Here is an 18,108-nt window from a genome sequence, read left to right on the forward strand (position 1 = left end):
TAATAAAAGTTCATTCATTGGAAAATAGCTTGTATGTGCAGGTATCAAAATTCAACTGCAAGTACCAAAGTCAAAGCATCTCCATGAAGTTCATCCACTCCAGTTTCATTGACTATCAGTTGCTTTAGCAAGTGGACATAATTAAGGGTTCAAATAATATAAATTCTGATATTTAAAAACGGATGTTCTAGATAACGCTTAAATAGATCTTAAATAGAGCTAGTCCCTAGAGAGTGAGATGTGTGAAATATGCGAAAACACGCGATTTCCAACATGAGCAGGCTATCTCAAGGCCATCCACCATTAACCTTCAAAATCTGCCCCATAACATAACTCGCGTTATCACTCAACAAATAAACAATCGCATCAGCCAGCTCCTCCGGTTCCGCAAACCGCTTCATCGGAATAAAGTTATAAACCTCCCTCGACATATCTCCTCTCTCCCCATCATTAAACTGCGCCGCCGACAACGGCGTCCGCGTGCCACCAGGCGCAACAAGATTGACTCTCACACCATATGGCGCAAAATCCAAAGCCCAGGTGCGAGTCAGACCCAACACGGCGTGTTTGGACGCCGTGTAGGCCCCCAGAGTTTGAAACCCGTAGTATGAGGCACTGGAACCGACATTAACGATGCTGCAAATCCCACTGGAGCTGGGGGTCCAAGTGAAGGGCTCTGACGATAGGGAGGAAGGAGAGGTTTTCTGAATGTGCCGGAGCAGCTCGGTGGCCACATTCCAGGTTCCGGTTAAATTGACTGCGATAGTGCGTTGGAACGTCTCATCGTCTTCGAGAATCCCGCCGCTGGATGGGCAGATACCGGCGCTGTTGACGAGGCCGCTTATTTTTGGGGTGAGCTTGAGAATGCTTTTGAACGAGTTTTGGACTGAGGGGCGTGATGAAACGTCGGTGGAGGGATAAAAGTATACTTTTCCCATTGGGGTTATGTTGCTGGCTTGAATTAAGGATGGTGGAGGGGAGTCGGCGCGGTCTACTACATGAACAGTTGCTGAGCGTTGGAGGAGCTTATGCACTGTCGCAAGTCCTATACCGGAGAACCCACCCGAAACGACGTAAGCCCTATTTGCGAGGCTGTGAGGTATTGCTGCCGCCATGATGAAAGTCGTCGAAGAAGTTAACAAGGCGGATTAGAGGCAGCGATAGTGAGAGTTCTGAGGATAGGAGTCAAGGTTAGTGACCTTCCACTCCCTGGAACTTGGAGATAATATGTTAAGTATCTTCGTAAATCGCGGCAATGGGAAACGGAATGTGATTATATTACAAGGTCTCTAAGTAGTTGGGAAAGAGGGGCAGGAGAAGATACTTGTTCGAGTTATAATGCTTTGTCACGACTTGTGTAGTCATGCCTGAGGGCTAAAATTCAATCAATTGCTAATCATGCAGACCTCGCACTTTAAGGATAGACGATGTGCAATTTGTCATGTCCAGATTAAATCGATATTTATGAACAAGCTGCTTCTGAGGCAGGATAAGTTTCATTCTAAATAGAGAACCTTAGGCATACACGGGAAAATAATGTCACAAAACAGATCCTGACTCCTAAGCTAAATTTTGTAGAGCTTCTTGGTACACCACTTTCGTTGCCTCTGTCATTCGAATTGGTGCATCTGGTGGTGCGGTAGGAATTCGGTAGGATCTCCCTTTTGCAACGATCGCCTCATACCCCTCAAACTTCAGTTCTGGCCACTTCTCAAACAGGCCCGGATCAAATCGCCATGACTTGGCTGCATATAGGCGAATGTCATGCGACAGCTTCAGAACTAGCGCGGGTGTTGTGAGGATTTCAAGCAAGTTGAATGAGTTCGATCTGTCGTGATGGTGCGAATTTTGGTATTCGATCCGGTCATTCGGGGCAGAATATGGCGACATGCTGCTGAAAAGCAGATCCCGGAACGCATTTGTGGTGTCATCGAAACTCTGCCCAGCTTCATCATGTTGTGTATCGATGAAATCGGGTCCAGTCTCCAGAAAAGAAGAGTGGGCTTGAAACGCAGAACTACTCCTCATCAAAGATGAGCTGGCAGCATCAATAGCACTGTAAACGTTCCATATCCCAAAGTATGCCCTGACAGGGGGAGCCTGTGGTAAGATCCGGGAGAGATCGTTGACTTCAATCACGTAGCTGTTCATCATGTCGCACATGAGACGGTCCAGAACCACGCTGTGATTATAGTACATTATCACGCGATCTCTCAAATCAGCATAAGGAATCCAATCAATGATTGCAGAATGCGGCACAGTCAGCTGATCCTGAGTAGGTCTATAGTCAGGTAGCAGATTCTTATAAGTTTCGGCCGTGGGATGAATTCGCCAGAGGAGAATAGGTCCGATAATCTCTGGAACCTGGGATTTGAACCAGACGGAGTGCGTCCGCGGCCAGGCGTTAGCAATGAAAAGAGACATGATGGCAGTGCAGTGTTTGTAAGCTCTAAAGGATCATCTTGTCAGTAATGAAGAACCAAACTATATCAGATTAAGGGATAACGGCAGAGAACATACATCTGACGCGATATCTCGTCTGGTGCTACATCCAATTTGCAGCGGGCTTGCAGCTCAAGAGCTTCTACATGCTCAGAGAATATTGACGACTGTCCTGAATTGGGCGACAGGTGACCCATAGCTGATGAATTGGGGAAAAGTCCAGGAGGAAGCACGAGGCGTGTTTGTGATGGAACCATCGTGTATGGCATATACGTCCCTGCGTGGGGAGCGTTCATACCTATTGTATCTTGGTGGACTGGTACCAGGGCATCGTGGTGAGATGGATCGTTCACGGGACAGAAATCCAGCTCTGGAGATGGTTCATCCATAGGGACCGCGCTTCTCGACCCGGAATTTTCAAAGAGTTCAGCAATGAAATTCTCGAAAGCTAGGTTATTAGGGTCCGCTTGATCGATTGGCTCTTCGTAGAGCTCTTCGGGAATTGTTTGATTTACTTCTTCAGGGGCAATATCGCTGACCAGCATCTCAATCGGTTCTGGTGGCGTTGTTGCTGCTATGCTCATCGGAGGCTGTGATTCTGGAGGCGAACAAGGAGCGCTTGCGACCTCGTGAGGGCCTCTCGTGCTGTCACTGCTGGATGACCGTGGTTGCTCTACTCATACATCAGTGTTGGGTACCCACGTCAGCACCCTAGAGTTTATACTGTCATACCCTTGGGTGGCGGTCGATGCCTTTTTGATCGCATATCGTTCCCTCGACCACCTAGAAAGACGTTAGGTTAGGCGGAGTGAAATCGCTTGCAACGGCCTTTACTCATCTCCTCATCAGGCTCCAACTCTTCAGCGCCTTGCACGTTCAGGATTCTGCCAACTTCGGCACCGATGCAATTCAAAGCAACGGAGATCTTCAAAATTTGCGATCGGGCCTTCAACGCTGCACCTCGTAGCTCCGCAGCTTCTCGGATCAACGTCTGGTTCCTTTCACTTTCGGATTGAGCGGCATTTTTCGTTCGTTCCTCTAGCTCTTTGATATACATGGACTTGCGCTCGCGAAAATGTCTCTGTGATAAACGGTTACGAAGGCGCCTGAGAAAGACCAACGTGTGCGAGTCAGCCAAGTCCCCATTGCTTATTTCTCGAATTTTTTCAAGTTACCTTTTCGTGGTCTCATTTAATTCCTCCCAATTCTCGAACTCTGGAGCAGGTTCTGGTTCTATGGACCTTATTCGCTTCTGACGTGGGCGTGGCATGGTCCAGGAGTTTGTTTCGGCAACTATTTTGAGAAGTTCAGGTAAAATGCAAGTAAGGCCAAGGGAGAGAGGGAGAGAGGGAGAGGGATGGAAGAGAGAGAGAGAAGACGACGTGTGAAGGAAGAGAAGGATGTTGGCGAAGCCATGAAAAGCCAGCCAGCCGTCCCGAGGCACGGCACAGAGCGCACGCCTTCCCCAGACCCCACACCCCCGCATAGACGACCCCGCACCGTCAGGTCATTCTGCGGATCAGGGGACAGGAGGCGGGAGGGGAGGCGAGGCGAAGGGGTTTGTCACTAAAAGTTTAGTCATCGCTTAAGAACGTAGCGAATATCCCCTCCAGTTTCGGAATCATGTTGAAGTTGTGGGATGAAGTAGAGGATTCAAATATTTCCTGGTCTTGCCAAAGTTGTGGATAGAGACGGATCACACCGGACGCGGAATGGAGCAAAGAAGAAGCTGAAACAACGTAGGATCCTGTCAATCTGGACACAGATTTTTGCACCGCCGGCGAAGTTCGAACATTTCGAGATCATGCCAAAGTTGAGCATGGGAAGACTATTCTGGAGCAAAGCAGAAGCAGGAGCATCTCGGGATCATTTCAAAGCTAGGTTAGTCGCACACAGAGAAAACAAAGCCCGCTGCCTGCTGTGTCTTGCCCTCGTGAATACATCGAGCGACTGCCGTGATCTTGCAAAGACGTCGAGGATTCGCTGCGATCTTCCTCCGCCAATATATCGTTGGCTCGACGTATTCTGCCACCACTAAGATATGAAAGACCAAGTGTATTCTTCCTCCACAAAGACATCAAGGATTTGCTGGATTGTGTCTGCGCCAAGATGTCAAAGCCGGCTGTGTTCCTGCCCTGAAGATGCGAAAAAAATTAATTACCTTAATCAAATTAATCCTGAATACCTTAATTAATACATACGTGACCTCATTACGTGATAGACTAGCCTAATTAGGTAAGGATCTTGCTCTAGCGCTCCTAAATAGTCGGGAGAAAAGCTCGCTAAGTCAGCGCTAGAGCAAGATCCTTGCCTAATTGGATTAGTCTATCACGTGATGTGGTCACGTGTGTATTAATCAAGATCTTCATGAATATTCATGATTAGCTTAACTAATTCGTGAATAGAATATGATTAATGAGAATATTTCATGAATAGATTAGATTACTAGCCATTAATCTAATCTAATCTAATCATTTCTCACACTGTTGCTCCCGCTGCGTGCTGGACCAGAAAACTCCTCATGATCCTCCTTGAATTTTCTTTGCCTTCCGTCAACCTGCGCTGATAGCATAGTCTACCGCTCTGCTTTGCCATGGAGATTCCACGTACGCGTTCTTCTTGCCATCTTCCTTTTGTTGATATCTTCTGCCGCATTGACTTCGCTCGGAGCAGCGGAAAGCTGGGGCCAGAATGGGCAACGATTCCCCTCGCATTTCGGTGGGCGTACTGGCCTACTCATGGACTGTGGATGGCGCCTTCGGGATGCGGTGCAGTATCTTTTGGTCATTTTTTTTGAGGTCAGCGAGATATACAGAGCTGGGGAAGAGAACCGAACAAACGTATGAATGCTTCCCATAGTCCACTGCGAAGGCCCAAAGATCCTAAGCCATCAAACCCTCTTCATGCGCAAAGATTGTACGGTAAAAATTTTTGCGATTGCATTATTTCTATCCAGAATTGATATTGTTTACCATATATACATCGCTTTTAAAAAAGTCGATCGGCGACCCCTTCAAGCCCAGACAAATTTACAAGTTAATTAGAAAGCAATTAATTAGTGCTCTTATAGCTAAATCCAGGGCTAGTGAGGTCTATTCAAAGAGAATAACACTACAAACTAGCCAGGGAGCAGGTAGCGTGCCTCCTAGGGCATATAAGAAAGTAAAGCTTAGTAAAAAAAAAAAAGAGAGGTGTGTTTGCTGTCAGGGGCTGCGATTTACAGATTGACCTAAAAAATGAGTCGCACTAGCTCAAATTGCATCGAATCAAGGCAGGGAAAACACGAGGCATAATTCTATATATGGGTATAAGTAGTGCGATATGTATCTATATAAAAATTGTGGTTGTTTTGATATATTTCATAGATTAAGGTGGAATTGATGATTTTGATGGGGAAATCTAGCCCTTTGATTGGCCAGAATTAAGCGAAAACCAGTGTGCATGGGCCAAGGCGCCCCTGGCGGCAGCTGAACGGATAAGAGGCCACGAGGTACCCATTCCACGAAGAGGAGGATGATCAGACGTGAAGAGGCGACAACAACTTTTGAAAGCTTTGAAACCCCAAAAAAAGTATTTGATACTATTTTTTTTATCCATCATGTATCGCCAAAGGTATTCAATTTGATATTTTCAGCTTGTGCTATGCGACTAACATCGTTACAAGCGTCAGAGTTTTCCTCGCAGAACACGCACCCCCTCAGATTCAACACACAGCCCGTGATCCCCCACGCATTTTTCATGCGACAATTTCCGACATCACCGGCTTGCGCTTCACAGCATATCGAGGCTGCCGCACACCAATCCCCGACATCACTGGCTTGCGCCTCACCGTATGTCGAGGTTGCTGCGCTCCAATCTCATGAGGCGAGCTTCGTCCTAGTCCAGAACTAGTACGACTTTCCCATCCATCGTAAGGACTTATTCTCCCACATCCACTCATATCATCTTGTGGTGGAGGCGAGGCTGAGCCTCTAGTCGAATCTTCATATTTGTTGTCCGTTTCCTCAATCTGATCAATTCTCATCCCGACATCTCTTGTCCACTGCAAAGTTATGATTTCGAGGACTTGTGTTAGACCACTGCGGTCGTGCTTGAAGATCGGTTCTCGCTTCACGTGCAAAGTCATGCCTCCTCTTGCGGATCGAATGTGGATATATAGCCTGAACATTACCCAGTACAAGAAAGAGAAGGCAAGTAGGCATGCGGCGAGAAGCTGTCCAGCCCACCATTGTACTTTATTGTTCGTTCGAGTTGCGAAGGGAAATTTGGGATCAGGGACCCACATGAAGATGAAGGGGAAGAGAGCGCCAATAAAGAAGACCAAGGCTGAGATTTTGCTCACCCAAGGTAGGTTGAGTTGGGACTTCTCTGCCCAGCCAACACTCGGAGTAAAACGTAGACATAGCAATCCGAGGGCGATAAAGACGAAATACGCGACGTCAATGTTGTAAGTCCAAGCGATGGTAACATATGAGTATGCTGCTGTGGTAGAATACGGGACTGGTTGAAGGGCGAGGACGGGGACGATGACTACTATGGATGTAATGACCCAGTGCAAGGCTAAGGTGGCTACCGGGGTTTTCTCGTGATATATAGTCTTCGGAGTCGATTTTGTCTTTCGCTTGAAGAGACCACTGAGTGACAGGGAATAACTACCCGAAAATAGAAGCGAGTAGGGCAGGATCCCTTCCTTTGCGATCTCTTGCTTAACTATACGTTTGTTAGCAGCCGCTCTTTAAGCATTTGAGGTACTCATTACCTCGGGCTGCAGTAAAAGTAACGACGATGATATTCCCAAGTGCTGAGATGGCCTTGAGAACCGAAACAAAGGTAGCTAGATGTTTGGGGTTGGTCCACACTCGGCCTAAAGTACGAGTCATGAAGAGCCCCATAACATCAGCGCCGCCAGCTACAAAGAGAAGTTTTTTAGGAATAATGGCTGCCTAGATATGTTGTGTGAGCGGCTGCTCTTTGAGACGTAGCATGAGCTTACATAAAGGATATTGACAGCCATATATATCACAACGACTATAATAACTCCTGCGAATGACGCTCGAGGGAATATCTTTCGTGGCTCGCGAACTTCTGCGACAACCTAAGTTTGTTAGTAATTGAACATAAGTTGAAATTAGAAGGACGAACATAGTTGATTTGGTGGAATGAGCCATAGGGCAAAATGACATAGATGAATGCTTCGGCATAACGAAATGGTAATCGAGGACTGTTGTCAAAATTGAAAGAGGTCTTCAGATCGAAATTTTCTTTTGCCACATCGCGGTTAATCCCTATGAAAGCACTAAAGTAAGTGTTTATAAACTAAGCTTTTATTGCTATGCATCATAAACTTACATATCAATCCAATGACAATGACAAAAAGCAATATAAATAGCTTTAGCGTCCCGAGAAAGTTGTTCAACAAGATACCCCACTTTCTTGACAAAGCATGGAGTAAACAACAGAGAGTATTTGCCGCAATAGCGATTACGATGATTTTTCCAGGAGCTTGCTTAACATGGGCAGCGTCGAGAATATTAGTTGCAAAGGATACGGAGTTTGAAGCGGTGTTTTCCAGAATAATGAAAGTGATTCCGTACATGCATGTAGCGAGGAAAACAGGTCGCTTTAACATGTAGTTAAACTAAAGCAGTGGTTAGCCAAATGTGCTTTTAGCCTTCAACATTAGTGCTTGCGTAATTCAATCCATCTCCACTTCGGATAGCGGATATTTTCTCCCCAGTCCGTCCAAGCGGCCATCTCGGGATGGAAAGACCCAGCTCTACAAAAACAAAACAACCGGCCAGAGTTACAATAGCGCCAAGCATCCAGAGTATTAGGGATAGCCCGATGCTTTGTGTATTTAGAAACACAGCCGAAGCAGAACTGAAAATGCCGACACCTACAAAAGCTCTTTATTAGTTTGGGTTTCCCTCGGGAAATGGTCCACAACATACCAATCATTCTATTAAATATCAAACAGATAGTAGAGTAGTATCCCATACGCGCAGCTTCTTTTGGAAGCTCCGAAATGATTTTGGTGGGGTCTTGCTCTGCGTCCTGAAGCTCTCTCAAGTCGTTGGGGTCCAGGTCGGGGTCCCATTCTGTGTTGAATTGCGAATTGTCATATACCATGGCTGCATGATCTTGGCTGAAAGGGTAGGCCATGTTGAACCTCTGGTCTCTGTCACTGTTATTTTCAAGCGAAGTATATGCGGAATTCATCATGGGGAAGAACCATGAAATTGAACAAAATAGACCTGGGAACAGCGTACCAAGCGCATGGAAGCCTGAGGCGATGAGAAGCCACTTGAATGCAGTGTTGACCGAGAAGGGGGGGGGGGGGAGGCTGCATTGTCTTAACACTTGCCCCAATCGTTCATCGTTGGGCTTGAAAGCTGAAAGCCACCGCCTCTGCCTTTTCAAAAATAAAACACGGGAGCCAAACAAGAAACTCATTCGTGGAGTGCGAGGGCGTATCACAGCCGCCGAACTCCGTGGTCAAGAACTTGAGAACATCTGAGAGAAAGAGGGTTCTACACTCAACATGAGCTTCTCTGTTCAAATAGACGTCGATCGATCTATGTAATTAAGGGCCTCTTTGGCTCGCATTTATCGAGTGATATGCCTTTTTTACGCTAATAAATGTTCAATCGGTTTTCAAAAATACAGCTTTTCCGCGCTTGTCCAAAAGTGCGTGATATTTATGGCACACTTAAAGGCGCACGCATTTTGGGAATTTCTTTTGAAAGATGGAGTGTACACCTTCTTTTTCAGTGGTGCACTTTTAAATGCGAGCCTGAGTCAAACGGGCCTTAAGCATGATGCTCTCGCATTCCGACTCGAAGAAAACAAAAATGGGGCGGGAAGCTCCCCGTATCCCACAGAGATAACAGGGTGAGACAGACAACGGGCTGAAAGATCAGGCGACGGATGCGCCAAATTTACGGATCATGCCGCTACTGTAAATGTCCAGTAGGGCAGGTAACCGGCCAACAACCAACACATCAACGCCCGCGATAAGCCACGGAAAACAAAAGGAAAATCCCCACAGACTCCGCTGGCCGGAGCTCAGCCCCGCAACGCTGCGTCGAGGCTCGATGTTGACAGCGAGCTCCTCCGATGATCATACCTAATCTTAGCTTCCTCAACAAATCTTCGACTTCACCCGGCAGTCGTCTCCCCACACTCACAATGATCCCTGTCATCACCGAAGATGTCGTGGAGGCCTTGGCAACAGCTCAGAATATTCACAAAATCGCATTTCGATATGCTGACACCACAAGTTAGCTTCCTAACCAAGTCCACTCGAGTCACCAAAGTTGCTTACAGCTTCAGATCCATCCTATAAAGAGTTCGGAGAAGATATCAGGAAGCTTGCTATCAACCTAGACCTTCTTCTCAATGTTCTGCAACGAGCAGAGTACCAGGGTGGTCCTCCCAACCAAACAAGACAGAACCCAGGCCCTGGGGCCGAAGACCAAGTTCTAGGTGACTTTAAAGGAACGTTGAATGACTGCGAGATCCTATTAAATAATCAACGATTCTTCCAGAGAAGTGGAGGTTTTGTGAAGAATCTCTGCTGGTATTCACAGGTTGAACCTGAAGTTCGAAACATCAGAGAACGCATGACATGCCTCAACATCAAGGTACTTTCAATGTCGATCGAGACGTGAATGCCCCAGGATCAGACTGACAGATCTGAAGTTCTCTATCATCTTCAATATCCTTGATCCGTACGTGGCACGTTACTCTTGGCCCTTGGCCATCCCACATCCAAATGCATGCTGATTATTACAGTCAAGTGCTAGAAGATCGCTCCTTATATGTTGTTGATTTGACAGCTGATATCCTTAGTTGTGCAGAACAATTGGGACACCAAGTACATGAAGACGGGGGAAGCAGGGTCCGACTTAGTCAAGGACAAGGAAATGTTGTGATTCCACCCGAACTCGAGGATAAGTTCATGAGAACCACTCGACAGACAAATCCTGACCAGTTTAAAATGGATTATGGTCTAGATGCAGGCATCCGCTACTTTAATAGCATTACGAGGGTGGCAGATCATGCGACGCAAAGCGATATCATATATCATGTTGCGATCATTGGCTTGATGATGGCTCTTTGGCTCGTCAAGATTGTTAGAGGTTCTCGGGAGTACCACGCTACAAGAAGCTTGCCGTCCAATAATGCGTTTATGCGTCAGATGGACGATTGGGGAATGACAATTGAGAGATTCTTTGACCATTTCGAAGAGGTAAAGCCCTAACACATCTTAATAAAAGTGCTAGTATCTGCTCACATCCATGCTACAGATTTTGCAAGAGGCGATGCGACGTATCCTTGGTAGTCACTTAATTCTTCCTCCAACGATAGATCTATTAGCTCTTTTCGAAAGACAAAGACCTCTCGATCAAATAATCAATCCAATCGTGCATCTGCAACGAGCTCCACAACCCGAAGGCGCCAAGCAGTTTCCACTAAAGCAGCGAAGACTGGTCGAGATGGAAGATACATCGAAACCGAACAGGGAGGTAGAGCTATCGGTAGAACCACCAAGTCCTTGGAAAGACCGAACTCCACAATTTCAACAACCTCCACCACTTCAACCAACTCCACAGCTTCAACAACCTCCACCACTTCAACCAGCTCCACAGCTTCAACCAACTCCACAGCTTCAACAACCTCCACCACTTCAACCAGCTCCACAGCTTCAACAACCTCCACCACTTCAACAATCGCCACAGTTTCAGCAAGCAGATCAATATTCACGAAAAAAGCAAGCTCCAATCGAAATGGAAGACACTTCAATACCAAGCTGGGACCTAGAACGAGTACATCGTGACTTGAGAGAAAGGGGAACGTGGGTGCTCACGATTCCATTTCGAAACGTCACTAACTATACCAGGCTTCTCAAGAGTCCAGATCAAAACTACACCCAGACTTTGCGGATCCTGAGGCAGACAGAGTCGCACTCGAGCCTGGTGCTGATGATGACGCCTCTTTCGGAAGGCAGAGAGAAAGAAACAACGTTCGTACTAACATTTCCGTACCGTCTCTGAGCTCACTATCTACAGAGACAACTATGAGCTCGACAAGGTCCAGATTGTTCCATCTTACGCAATGCGGACCTGGACATCATCATCGCTAGAGCCTCAAACCATCCTTTTCCGCACAGATCACAGATCACCTCTCTCTCGAACACTTGTATTTCAACAAAAAAAAGGTTTGATTTTGGAGCACACTTGTGACGAAGATCATAAATTAAGGTTGAATTTAGACATGTTCGAATTTCAGCACAAGCTCACAGGGTATAATGTAGGATACGATGAGTGAGTGACACTAGCAATCCGTCCTATCTTGTTGAAAAACGTGAATTAACGCGGAAATAGAGCGCGGGTGCTCGCAACCTCACAAGAATCAACGCTACTTGGCGGCTCCAGTCGTCAAGACCTGTGCAGACTCCAACTTTGGTATGCACCAACTCCAAACCCCGAAGAAAACCTAGCCCTGCTATCACCTGCACCCCCTCCTGTATCTACGGCTCCTGGCTCGAAACGAACGTCTTGGTCGTCGAGATCCACTAGCTCCAGCTCTGGTAGCCGTACGAAAAGGCTGTCGACACCATCCATTTTCTCGATACGGTCATCCTCGTCGGGTCGAAGCTCTGTCGCTGTTGACCCGCCATCTTATACAGCCCCGACAAGTTCAAGGGTTGCTGTCCATACCGCGCCAATCGCGCCATGTGCTGTACTATTTGCACACAAAGCGCCTACACTGGCTGAAAAGTTGGAAGGAAGGGACGTCTCGAGGTCGTTCTTGGTCATCGAAAGTTAGGCTACCCCTTCTCCTGACCTGTCCCTTTTATAACCGATCGCACTGACACGCTTCAAGTTGAACCAGAAGTTACCGTAGAAGAGGAACAAAACGAGCAAGAAGAAATAGACCCAACATCTTTTCGTTGCGTCGTAGTGAGAAAATCATCCTATCTTCCAGCAAGAAGGTCACTCGAAACCAGCGATCCTGCGTTATGGGATCTTGCTGCTGTCGGTCTATATCAACGAGAAGCAGAGACAGTAGTTGTGAAGAAGCTGAAGCATATCATTCTTCAGTTTGATACCCAGAATGGTAAGTGACTGGCCTATGAAGAGCTTGCAGGTAACATAAAGTGATACGGGGTTTGGATAGATCTTACACAATTCATGACGAAATTCAATCAGCTCAAGGCTGTAGCGAATATAAAGTTAACGAAGTTCATACAGGCAACAGGAGAGAGGAAGTGAAGAGCTCTAACTACTGGGATCCAGGCTGGCGATGAATATGAGAAACTCGCTTAAAATGGGCGCTTGCTCATTTGAGCTCAAGGGTAACGTGTTCGAACCTGGGAGAAGAAAAGATGAAGAACAATATCAAGCATGGCAATAAAAACTCTTTCTGTGTAAGTATAGGACAACTGGGTACGCGCTCTGGGCTTTGTATCCGATCTGCATAATGTTCTGGGGAAGCTCCCAGAAGGTGCTTGACTCTCTCATCAAGATGTCTCTTCAAGTCTTGATAAATTATGGAGCTTAGGCATCCATCCGTGAAAGTATTGGCCATGATTTCATCAGGTCTCAAGATTAGAATGCGCATGCGCATTGAGGGGAGTCGTAGTTAAGTGTGAGTGCGCGTCGTCTCGTGAATCGCTCCTACAACCTGCGGCTTCCCTCTGAAGCCAGAGTCAGAATGAGCCATTACGTTTCAGCGAAAGAAAGAATTAATCCCGAGTCTATCAAGTGTGTATTAAGCGCCTACATTGTTGCTCCTGCTCCGGAAATTCCATCCACATCAAGTAATGCCGCCTCCTCCGAGTCGTTTTGCTTTACCAAGTTAATTGTGAGCTGAGTGTCTTTCGAATACACACGTAAGCCAATGACGGCTACCGCATTCCATGGGCTTGGTGATTCTTCCGAGGGAATTTCTTTAGCAAGCTTGGTTGCAGTTTCGGCAAATTTGTCGTCTCCTATTCCCTCACGGTTGCCCTCGCCTTTTTCACCGACCTTAGGCTCCTCCTTCTCCTCCTTCTTCTTACTCTCCGCCTTTCCCTCATCAAAACCACCCTTGGCATGGGCGATATCATAGTTCAGGCCAATTTGCCTCAGCTTCTGTGGGTTTCGATCTACATTTCTCTTCACTATGTCTTTAACAGAAGGCTTATCCATGCTCCTAGTTGCAGAAATTTTAGGCAGGATCTCGCATCTACCAAGTTCCAGACCAATTTCAGTAGAGACAGATCTCTTACCGGTGTAATTACCACGCACCCGGGCAGTGTATTCACCGGCCGCAGTATTTTCCTCTCGGAGAAGAAAATATAGATCGAATTTATATTGGCCTTCGAGGCCTCCGAAGTATCGACTATTGAGCTAGGAAAGGCGAATTAGTAATACAAATTCATGGATACGTGTACGCCAAGTTGAAATAGGGATTTACTTGTGAGAGGACTATAACCACTATGCCAGCTTTTTTGACCTCAACGACAAACTTAGTTGTCAAGTATCCGGAAACCCACGATACATGGACGCTTGTCTATTGCTGGATAACTAGCCAGTCGGTACCGAAGAGCCGCGTACGATGGAGAGCCGGAAATATGTAATACATGTCATCTTCACTTCTTTATATTAAGCTACGTTCGGACCACCCTTAACCGGTTGGCTCCCGGAACTCCTGGAAAAAAACTGGTCACGTGAGGAACACCAGAATCGCCCCCTTCTAGGGAATCGCGCATCGGAACGCGATTACGTCTAAATCCTTAGAGCTTAGCTTAGGATTATAGAGAGAATACTCGAGTACCTTTCTCTATATTTTAGTAGTTCTGAGATGCGAGGGGCTTTTATTATAATTTTTTAAAGCTCGGGGGAAAATCTAAAGCTAGCGGTTCCGTAGAAGGCACTAAGAAAAGAAATCCTGACCTTATATTACTTTTCTCTCTTTCTTCTCTTTATTACTATGGATTCTCCCCGCTTTTGTACTTCCTGTAGGTAAAACCGGCCTGCTTCTGACTTTATTACAGAGCGGGCTAAGCCATATAAAACTTGCTCTCACTATTGAGTTTGTATCCTTCCCCTTTTCTGGCTTAATTAACTAGTTAATAGGCCCGAAATACTACTAATCGTATCCAGCGGCGCCCTGCCTTATAAGAACTCGATCCGAATGTCCTCCCTACCTCCCGGCGACGACGACGGTTGATTACGGACGTCTCTGCGGACGAGCCAGCCCTATGGCGCTAGCGACGGATCCGTTAACCGTCCGTTGCGGCCCCAGTTCATATTATGGAGGACCCTCCTGCCGACCTACCTACTATATGGCCTCCTGCCTTCCTCTCCCGCTTCCGGCCAGCTCCCGTACATACGACTGGTCCGCTTACGGGTTACTATATAGCTTGCGGAGCCCTTTATTTTGGCTATACGGACGATTGCTTTGAGGCCTATTGCAAGAAGGGCGACGTAATACTTCCTCTGATCCGCAAGCCTCCTTTATACCTCTCTTACCTCTTTACGGGCAATAACCCGCTCTGTCGGGCCTTCCGGACGAATATCCGGGCATATAATTATGCTTTTGCCTTTACGTCAATTAGCTATAAGAAGGATACCCGGATCGACTTCTCCTGTAGGATCTAGTGCTTTCAGATCCATGGCGAGCTCTTCTACTTCCAAGGCCCGCTATAGCCCGCTTTATACGCCGAACCCTCCTTTATATAGCTCTTCTTTTATGATCCGCTCTTTGCAACTAATATACGGGCTACTAACTTCCCTTACTTAGATCGTATAGTTCTTTTATAGCTTACGGATATGCTTACGGATTATAATCCGTTTATTATGGTCTATAAGACAGCCCGCGAGCGTCTTGCAAGCTAGTAAACCGATTTCCGGATCTTACTTAACCCGCAAATGCGCTTAATTCTTGAGTCGGGCGCTAATCGTTATTATAAGAACCTCCTAACGAGTAACGAGGTTATAGCCCTTATCCCGGACGAGTATACGGATACAAGCCGCCGTAATCTGGTGCTTACGGTCCGCGAGGCAGGCCGCAAGCGTCCGTAAATGCATACGGTTAACGTTACATACGTAGCATATATGCCGCTCCACTACGTCTTACTCTTCCCGTATAGCGACCCGGGCTGGTACTACGGTTTGCAGTTATAGGACCGTAATAGGACCCGTTAGCGGATATGGCTAGAGTAGCGGGTCTTTTACCGGTACTACCTCTATATTCGTCCGGCCTTCTCCCCGCTCTTTTATACTGGCCGCCTCTTTTAGTAGTACGTTATTAATGCGTATATTGCCTGCGAGACTACCTCGCTTAACTGGCTCTGCTCATACTAGCAGAATATCCGTACGGACGTATATATAGGACTTGCGGATGCTCTAATCCGCAAGGATGTCCGTACGGGCAATATTAGCCGTCGCTTTATCCTCCCGTTAAGCTTTACGGGCAGTAATTGCTTTATATAGTAGCTCTTTTAAGACTTAATGGCTATTATATAATACTTTGGTAAGCCAAGCTTCTTTATTACCTTTACGGCTAACCCATACTAGCCTGAGATTACAGATTACCTCTTAAACGGGCAGTAAGCCATTAACCGTCCGGATCTCCTTTGCCAGGTCTTTATATTAAAGATAAGGGAGCTACTTGCGGACCTAAAGAATTACCTTTTTGGACTATATATAGGCCATATATATATGATTAAGTACCAGAAGCATGGCCTCCCGTATATGCACTTGCTCTTATTCCTTAGGAGGGAAGCCGTCTTCTTAACCCCCGATTTAGTTAACGAAGTTGTTTATACCGAGCTCCCAGACCCGTTATAGGATCCTACAGGCGAACTTATAACCGTAATAACTAGTCAGATGTCTTACGGACCATATGGCCTCGAAGATAATCCGAAAGCCCTGTATATGGTCCGTAAGACGCCTATAGCCCCGCTCGCATACTAGAAGAGGTTCCCCAAGGCGTTTGCGGCCACGATAATTATCCGCGAGAATAGGTATTCCGAATACCGGCGCCGGGATAACGGCTATACGTTTACGGTCCGCAAACCAGGCTTTCCAGGCCAGGAAGTCATCCGTAATAACCGCTGGGTCATTTCATATAACCCGTACCTTCTTTAGAAGTTCCGCTCCTATATTAACGTCGAGATTTGCGCTTCCGTATAAGCAATCAAGTATATTCACAAGTATGTCTATAAAGGAACGGACCGTATGACTATTATAGTCTCAGGAACGGATAATGAGATTACCTAATACCTTTAAGCTCGGTATATAGGCCCTATAGAGGCTTTCTGGCACCTGTTCGAGTACCTAATATACTAGGAGTTCCCCCCGGTCTAGCACTTGGCGATCCACCTCCCTGGGCAGTATACGGTCTGCTTTACGGACGACCTCTTACCCGAGCAAATCGCGGACCGGGCCGCAAATACCCGTTTGACCTTAATGGCTTTCTTTGAGTATAATACGATATACGAGGACGGCCGCTAGTACCTCTACTACGAGTTCCCATAGTACTTTATATAGGTTGCCAAGACCCGGATATAGAAGCGCCGTAAGCGAGGGTATAATATTGGCCGTATTTACTACTATAGCCCAGTTTCGGGCGAGCGGTTCTACTTACGGCTCTTACTAATGGTTATATACGGTCCGTAGTCCTTTGACGAGCTCTACTTGGTTGAGGGCGTCCGTTATCCTATGTACTATACTACCTGTATTACCTGCGGCTTGGTAGAGAATAATTAGGAGTGGTTCTAGTACTTTAACGAGGCTATTTTATTAATAACCGGCCATGGTTTACGGATGCTCTTTCTTATAGGCATTCGCTAGTAGCTAATTACGGATATACGAGTGATCTGGGACCGGTATAAGAAGCATTTCTGTAATGACTTGGCCCGCAAGCTAGCCTATGACCCGTTAATTGATTTCCCGCTGCCCTTGGTTAATCCTTACTATAATTACGGCCTCTTTTTGCTTGGTCTCGGCCTTGCGGATCTCTAGCAGACGCTTACGGATATTGCCCTGCCTAAGAATACCTTTGACTGGACCGTAAGCCACCGTATGGCTGATCTATGAGTTAATTATACTCATGAGACGTTACTGGCGACTATAATGCAAGCCTAGCTAAACGTGAACTAGTGCTCTTGCTTCTAGATAATTATGGCGGTAATTACGGACGATTCGCAGACTGCCTACTTCTACTTGTAAGGCCCGGGTAAGACCGGTAAGACATTCCTTTATAAGACCCTCTGCTACTATTACCGTGGCCAAGGTAAGGTAGTCCTGTATATGGCATTAACGGGTATCGCGGCTCTCCTTCTCCCGGACGGACGCACGTCTTACTCCTAGTTCCGGATCCTGCTCGAGCTTAATGAGTTGTCTATAAGTACGATTACCAAGACGAGCCGGCTCGGGGCTCTCTTGCGATCTACGGACCTGATTATCTGGGACGAGGTGCCTATATAGCACAAGTATTACTTTGAGGTAGTATACCGGCTAATGGTCGATTTATGATCGGTCGCGGATAATGTTCTCTTTAGAGGGGTGCCCGTAATTCTCGGGGGGGACTTTACCCAGATCTTACTAATGGTCCCATACGGTTCGCGGGCCGATATGGTACGGGCCTGCCTGTAGCGGATATAGATCTGGC

At 46.7% G+C, this 18,108-nt stretch overlaps 6 protein-coding genes across 6 annotated transcripts; 2 read left to right on the forward strand and 4 right to left on the reverse strand.

Annotated features, from left to right (window-relative positions):
• Positions 1 to 287: 287 nt before the first annotated feature.
• K444DRAFT_648617 (NAD(P)-binding protein) lies at positions 288 to 1,115 on the reverse strand (the record flags this gene model as incomplete). Its single annotated transcript, XM_024885482.1, has 2 exons — positions 288 to 648; positions 682 to 1,115. The coding sequence occupies 2 exons, from the start codon at positions 1,113 to 1,115 to the stop codon at positions 288 to 290; spliced, it is 795 nt and encodes a 264-aa protein (XP_024726893.1).
• A 328-nt stretch (positions 1,116 to 1,443) lies between these two features.
• K444DRAFT_670497 (uncharacterized protein) lies at positions 1,444 to 3,928 on the reverse strand (the record flags this gene model as incomplete). The annotated part of the gene is made up of 5 exons (XM_024887635.1): positions 1,444 to 2,449; positions 2,521 to 3,115; positions 3,175 to 3,225; positions 3,277 to 3,548; positions 3,618 to 3,928. 5 exons carry the CDS (start codon positions 3,926 to 3,928, stop codon positions 1,561 to 1,563), a joined length of 2,118 nt encoding a protein of 705 aa, XP_024726894.1. The 3' UTR covers positions 1,444 to 1,560.
• A 2,250-nt stretch (positions 3,929 to 6,178) lies between these two features.
• K444DRAFT_548078 (uncharacterized protein) lies at positions 6,179 to 8,571 on the reverse strand (the record flags this gene model as incomplete). Its single annotated transcript, XM_024876348.1, has 7 exons — positions 6,179 to 7,152; positions 7,202 to 7,385; positions 7,436 to 7,537; positions 7,585 to 7,727; positions 7,792 to 8,062; positions 8,121 to 8,338; positions 8,394 to 8,571. 7 exons carry the CDS (start codon positions 8,569 to 8,571, stop codon positions 6,179 to 6,181), a joined length of 2,070 nt encoding a protein of 689 aa, XP_024726895.1.
• Positions 8,572 to 9,630: 1,059 nt separating this feature from the next.
• On the forward strand, positions 9,631 to 12,856 carry K444DRAFT_670498 (uncharacterized protein; the record flags this gene model as incomplete). Its single annotated transcript, XM_024887636.1, has 9 exons — positions 9,631 to 9,721; positions 9,775 to 10,085; positions 10,144 to 10,172; positions 10,237 to 10,693; positions 10,752 to 11,467; positions 11,514 to 11,768; positions 11,829 to 12,268; positions 12,331 to 12,564; positions 12,625 to 12,856. 9 exons carry the CDS (start codon positions 9,631 to 9,633, stop codon positions 12,717 to 12,719), a joined length of 2,628 nt encoding a protein of 875 aa, XP_024726896.1. The 3' UTR covers positions 12,720 to 12,856.
• A 108-nt stretch (positions 12,857 to 12,964) lies between these two features.
• On the reverse strand, positions 12,965 to 13,957 carry K444DRAFT_278678 (uncharacterized protein). Its single transcript, XM_024871544.1, has 2 exons — positions 13,906 to 13,957; positions 12,965 to 13,838 (listed from the first exon to the last, which is right to left on the reverse strand). Exon 2 carries the CDS (start codon positions 13,635 to 13,637, stop codon positions 13,227 to 13,229), a length of 411 nt encoding a protein of 136 aa, XP_024726897.1. The 5' UTR covers positions 13,638 to 13,838; positions 13,906 to 13,957; the 3' UTR covers positions 12,965 to 13,226.
• Positions 13,958 to 14,683: 726 nt separating this feature from the next.
• Positions 14,684 to 15,176, forward strand: K444DRAFT_711266 (uncharacterized protein). The gene has a single exon (XM_024888240.1). It carries the CDS (start codon positions 14,745 to 14,747, stop codon positions 15,090 to 15,092), a length of 348 nt encoding a protein of 115 aa, XP_024726898.1. The 5' UTR covers positions 14,684 to 14,744; the 3' UTR covers positions 15,093 to 15,176.
• The last annotated feature ends 2,932 nt before the right edge of the window (positions 15,177 to 18,108 follow it).

Source organism: Hyaloscypha bicolor, assembly GCF_002865645.1.
Source record: "Hyaloscypha bicolor E unplaced genomic scaffold K444scaffold_184, whole genome shotgun sequence".
Lineage (NCBI taxonomy): Eukaryota > Fungi > Ascomycota > Leotiomycetes > Helotiales > Hyaloscyphaceae > Hyaloscypha > Hyaloscypha bicolor.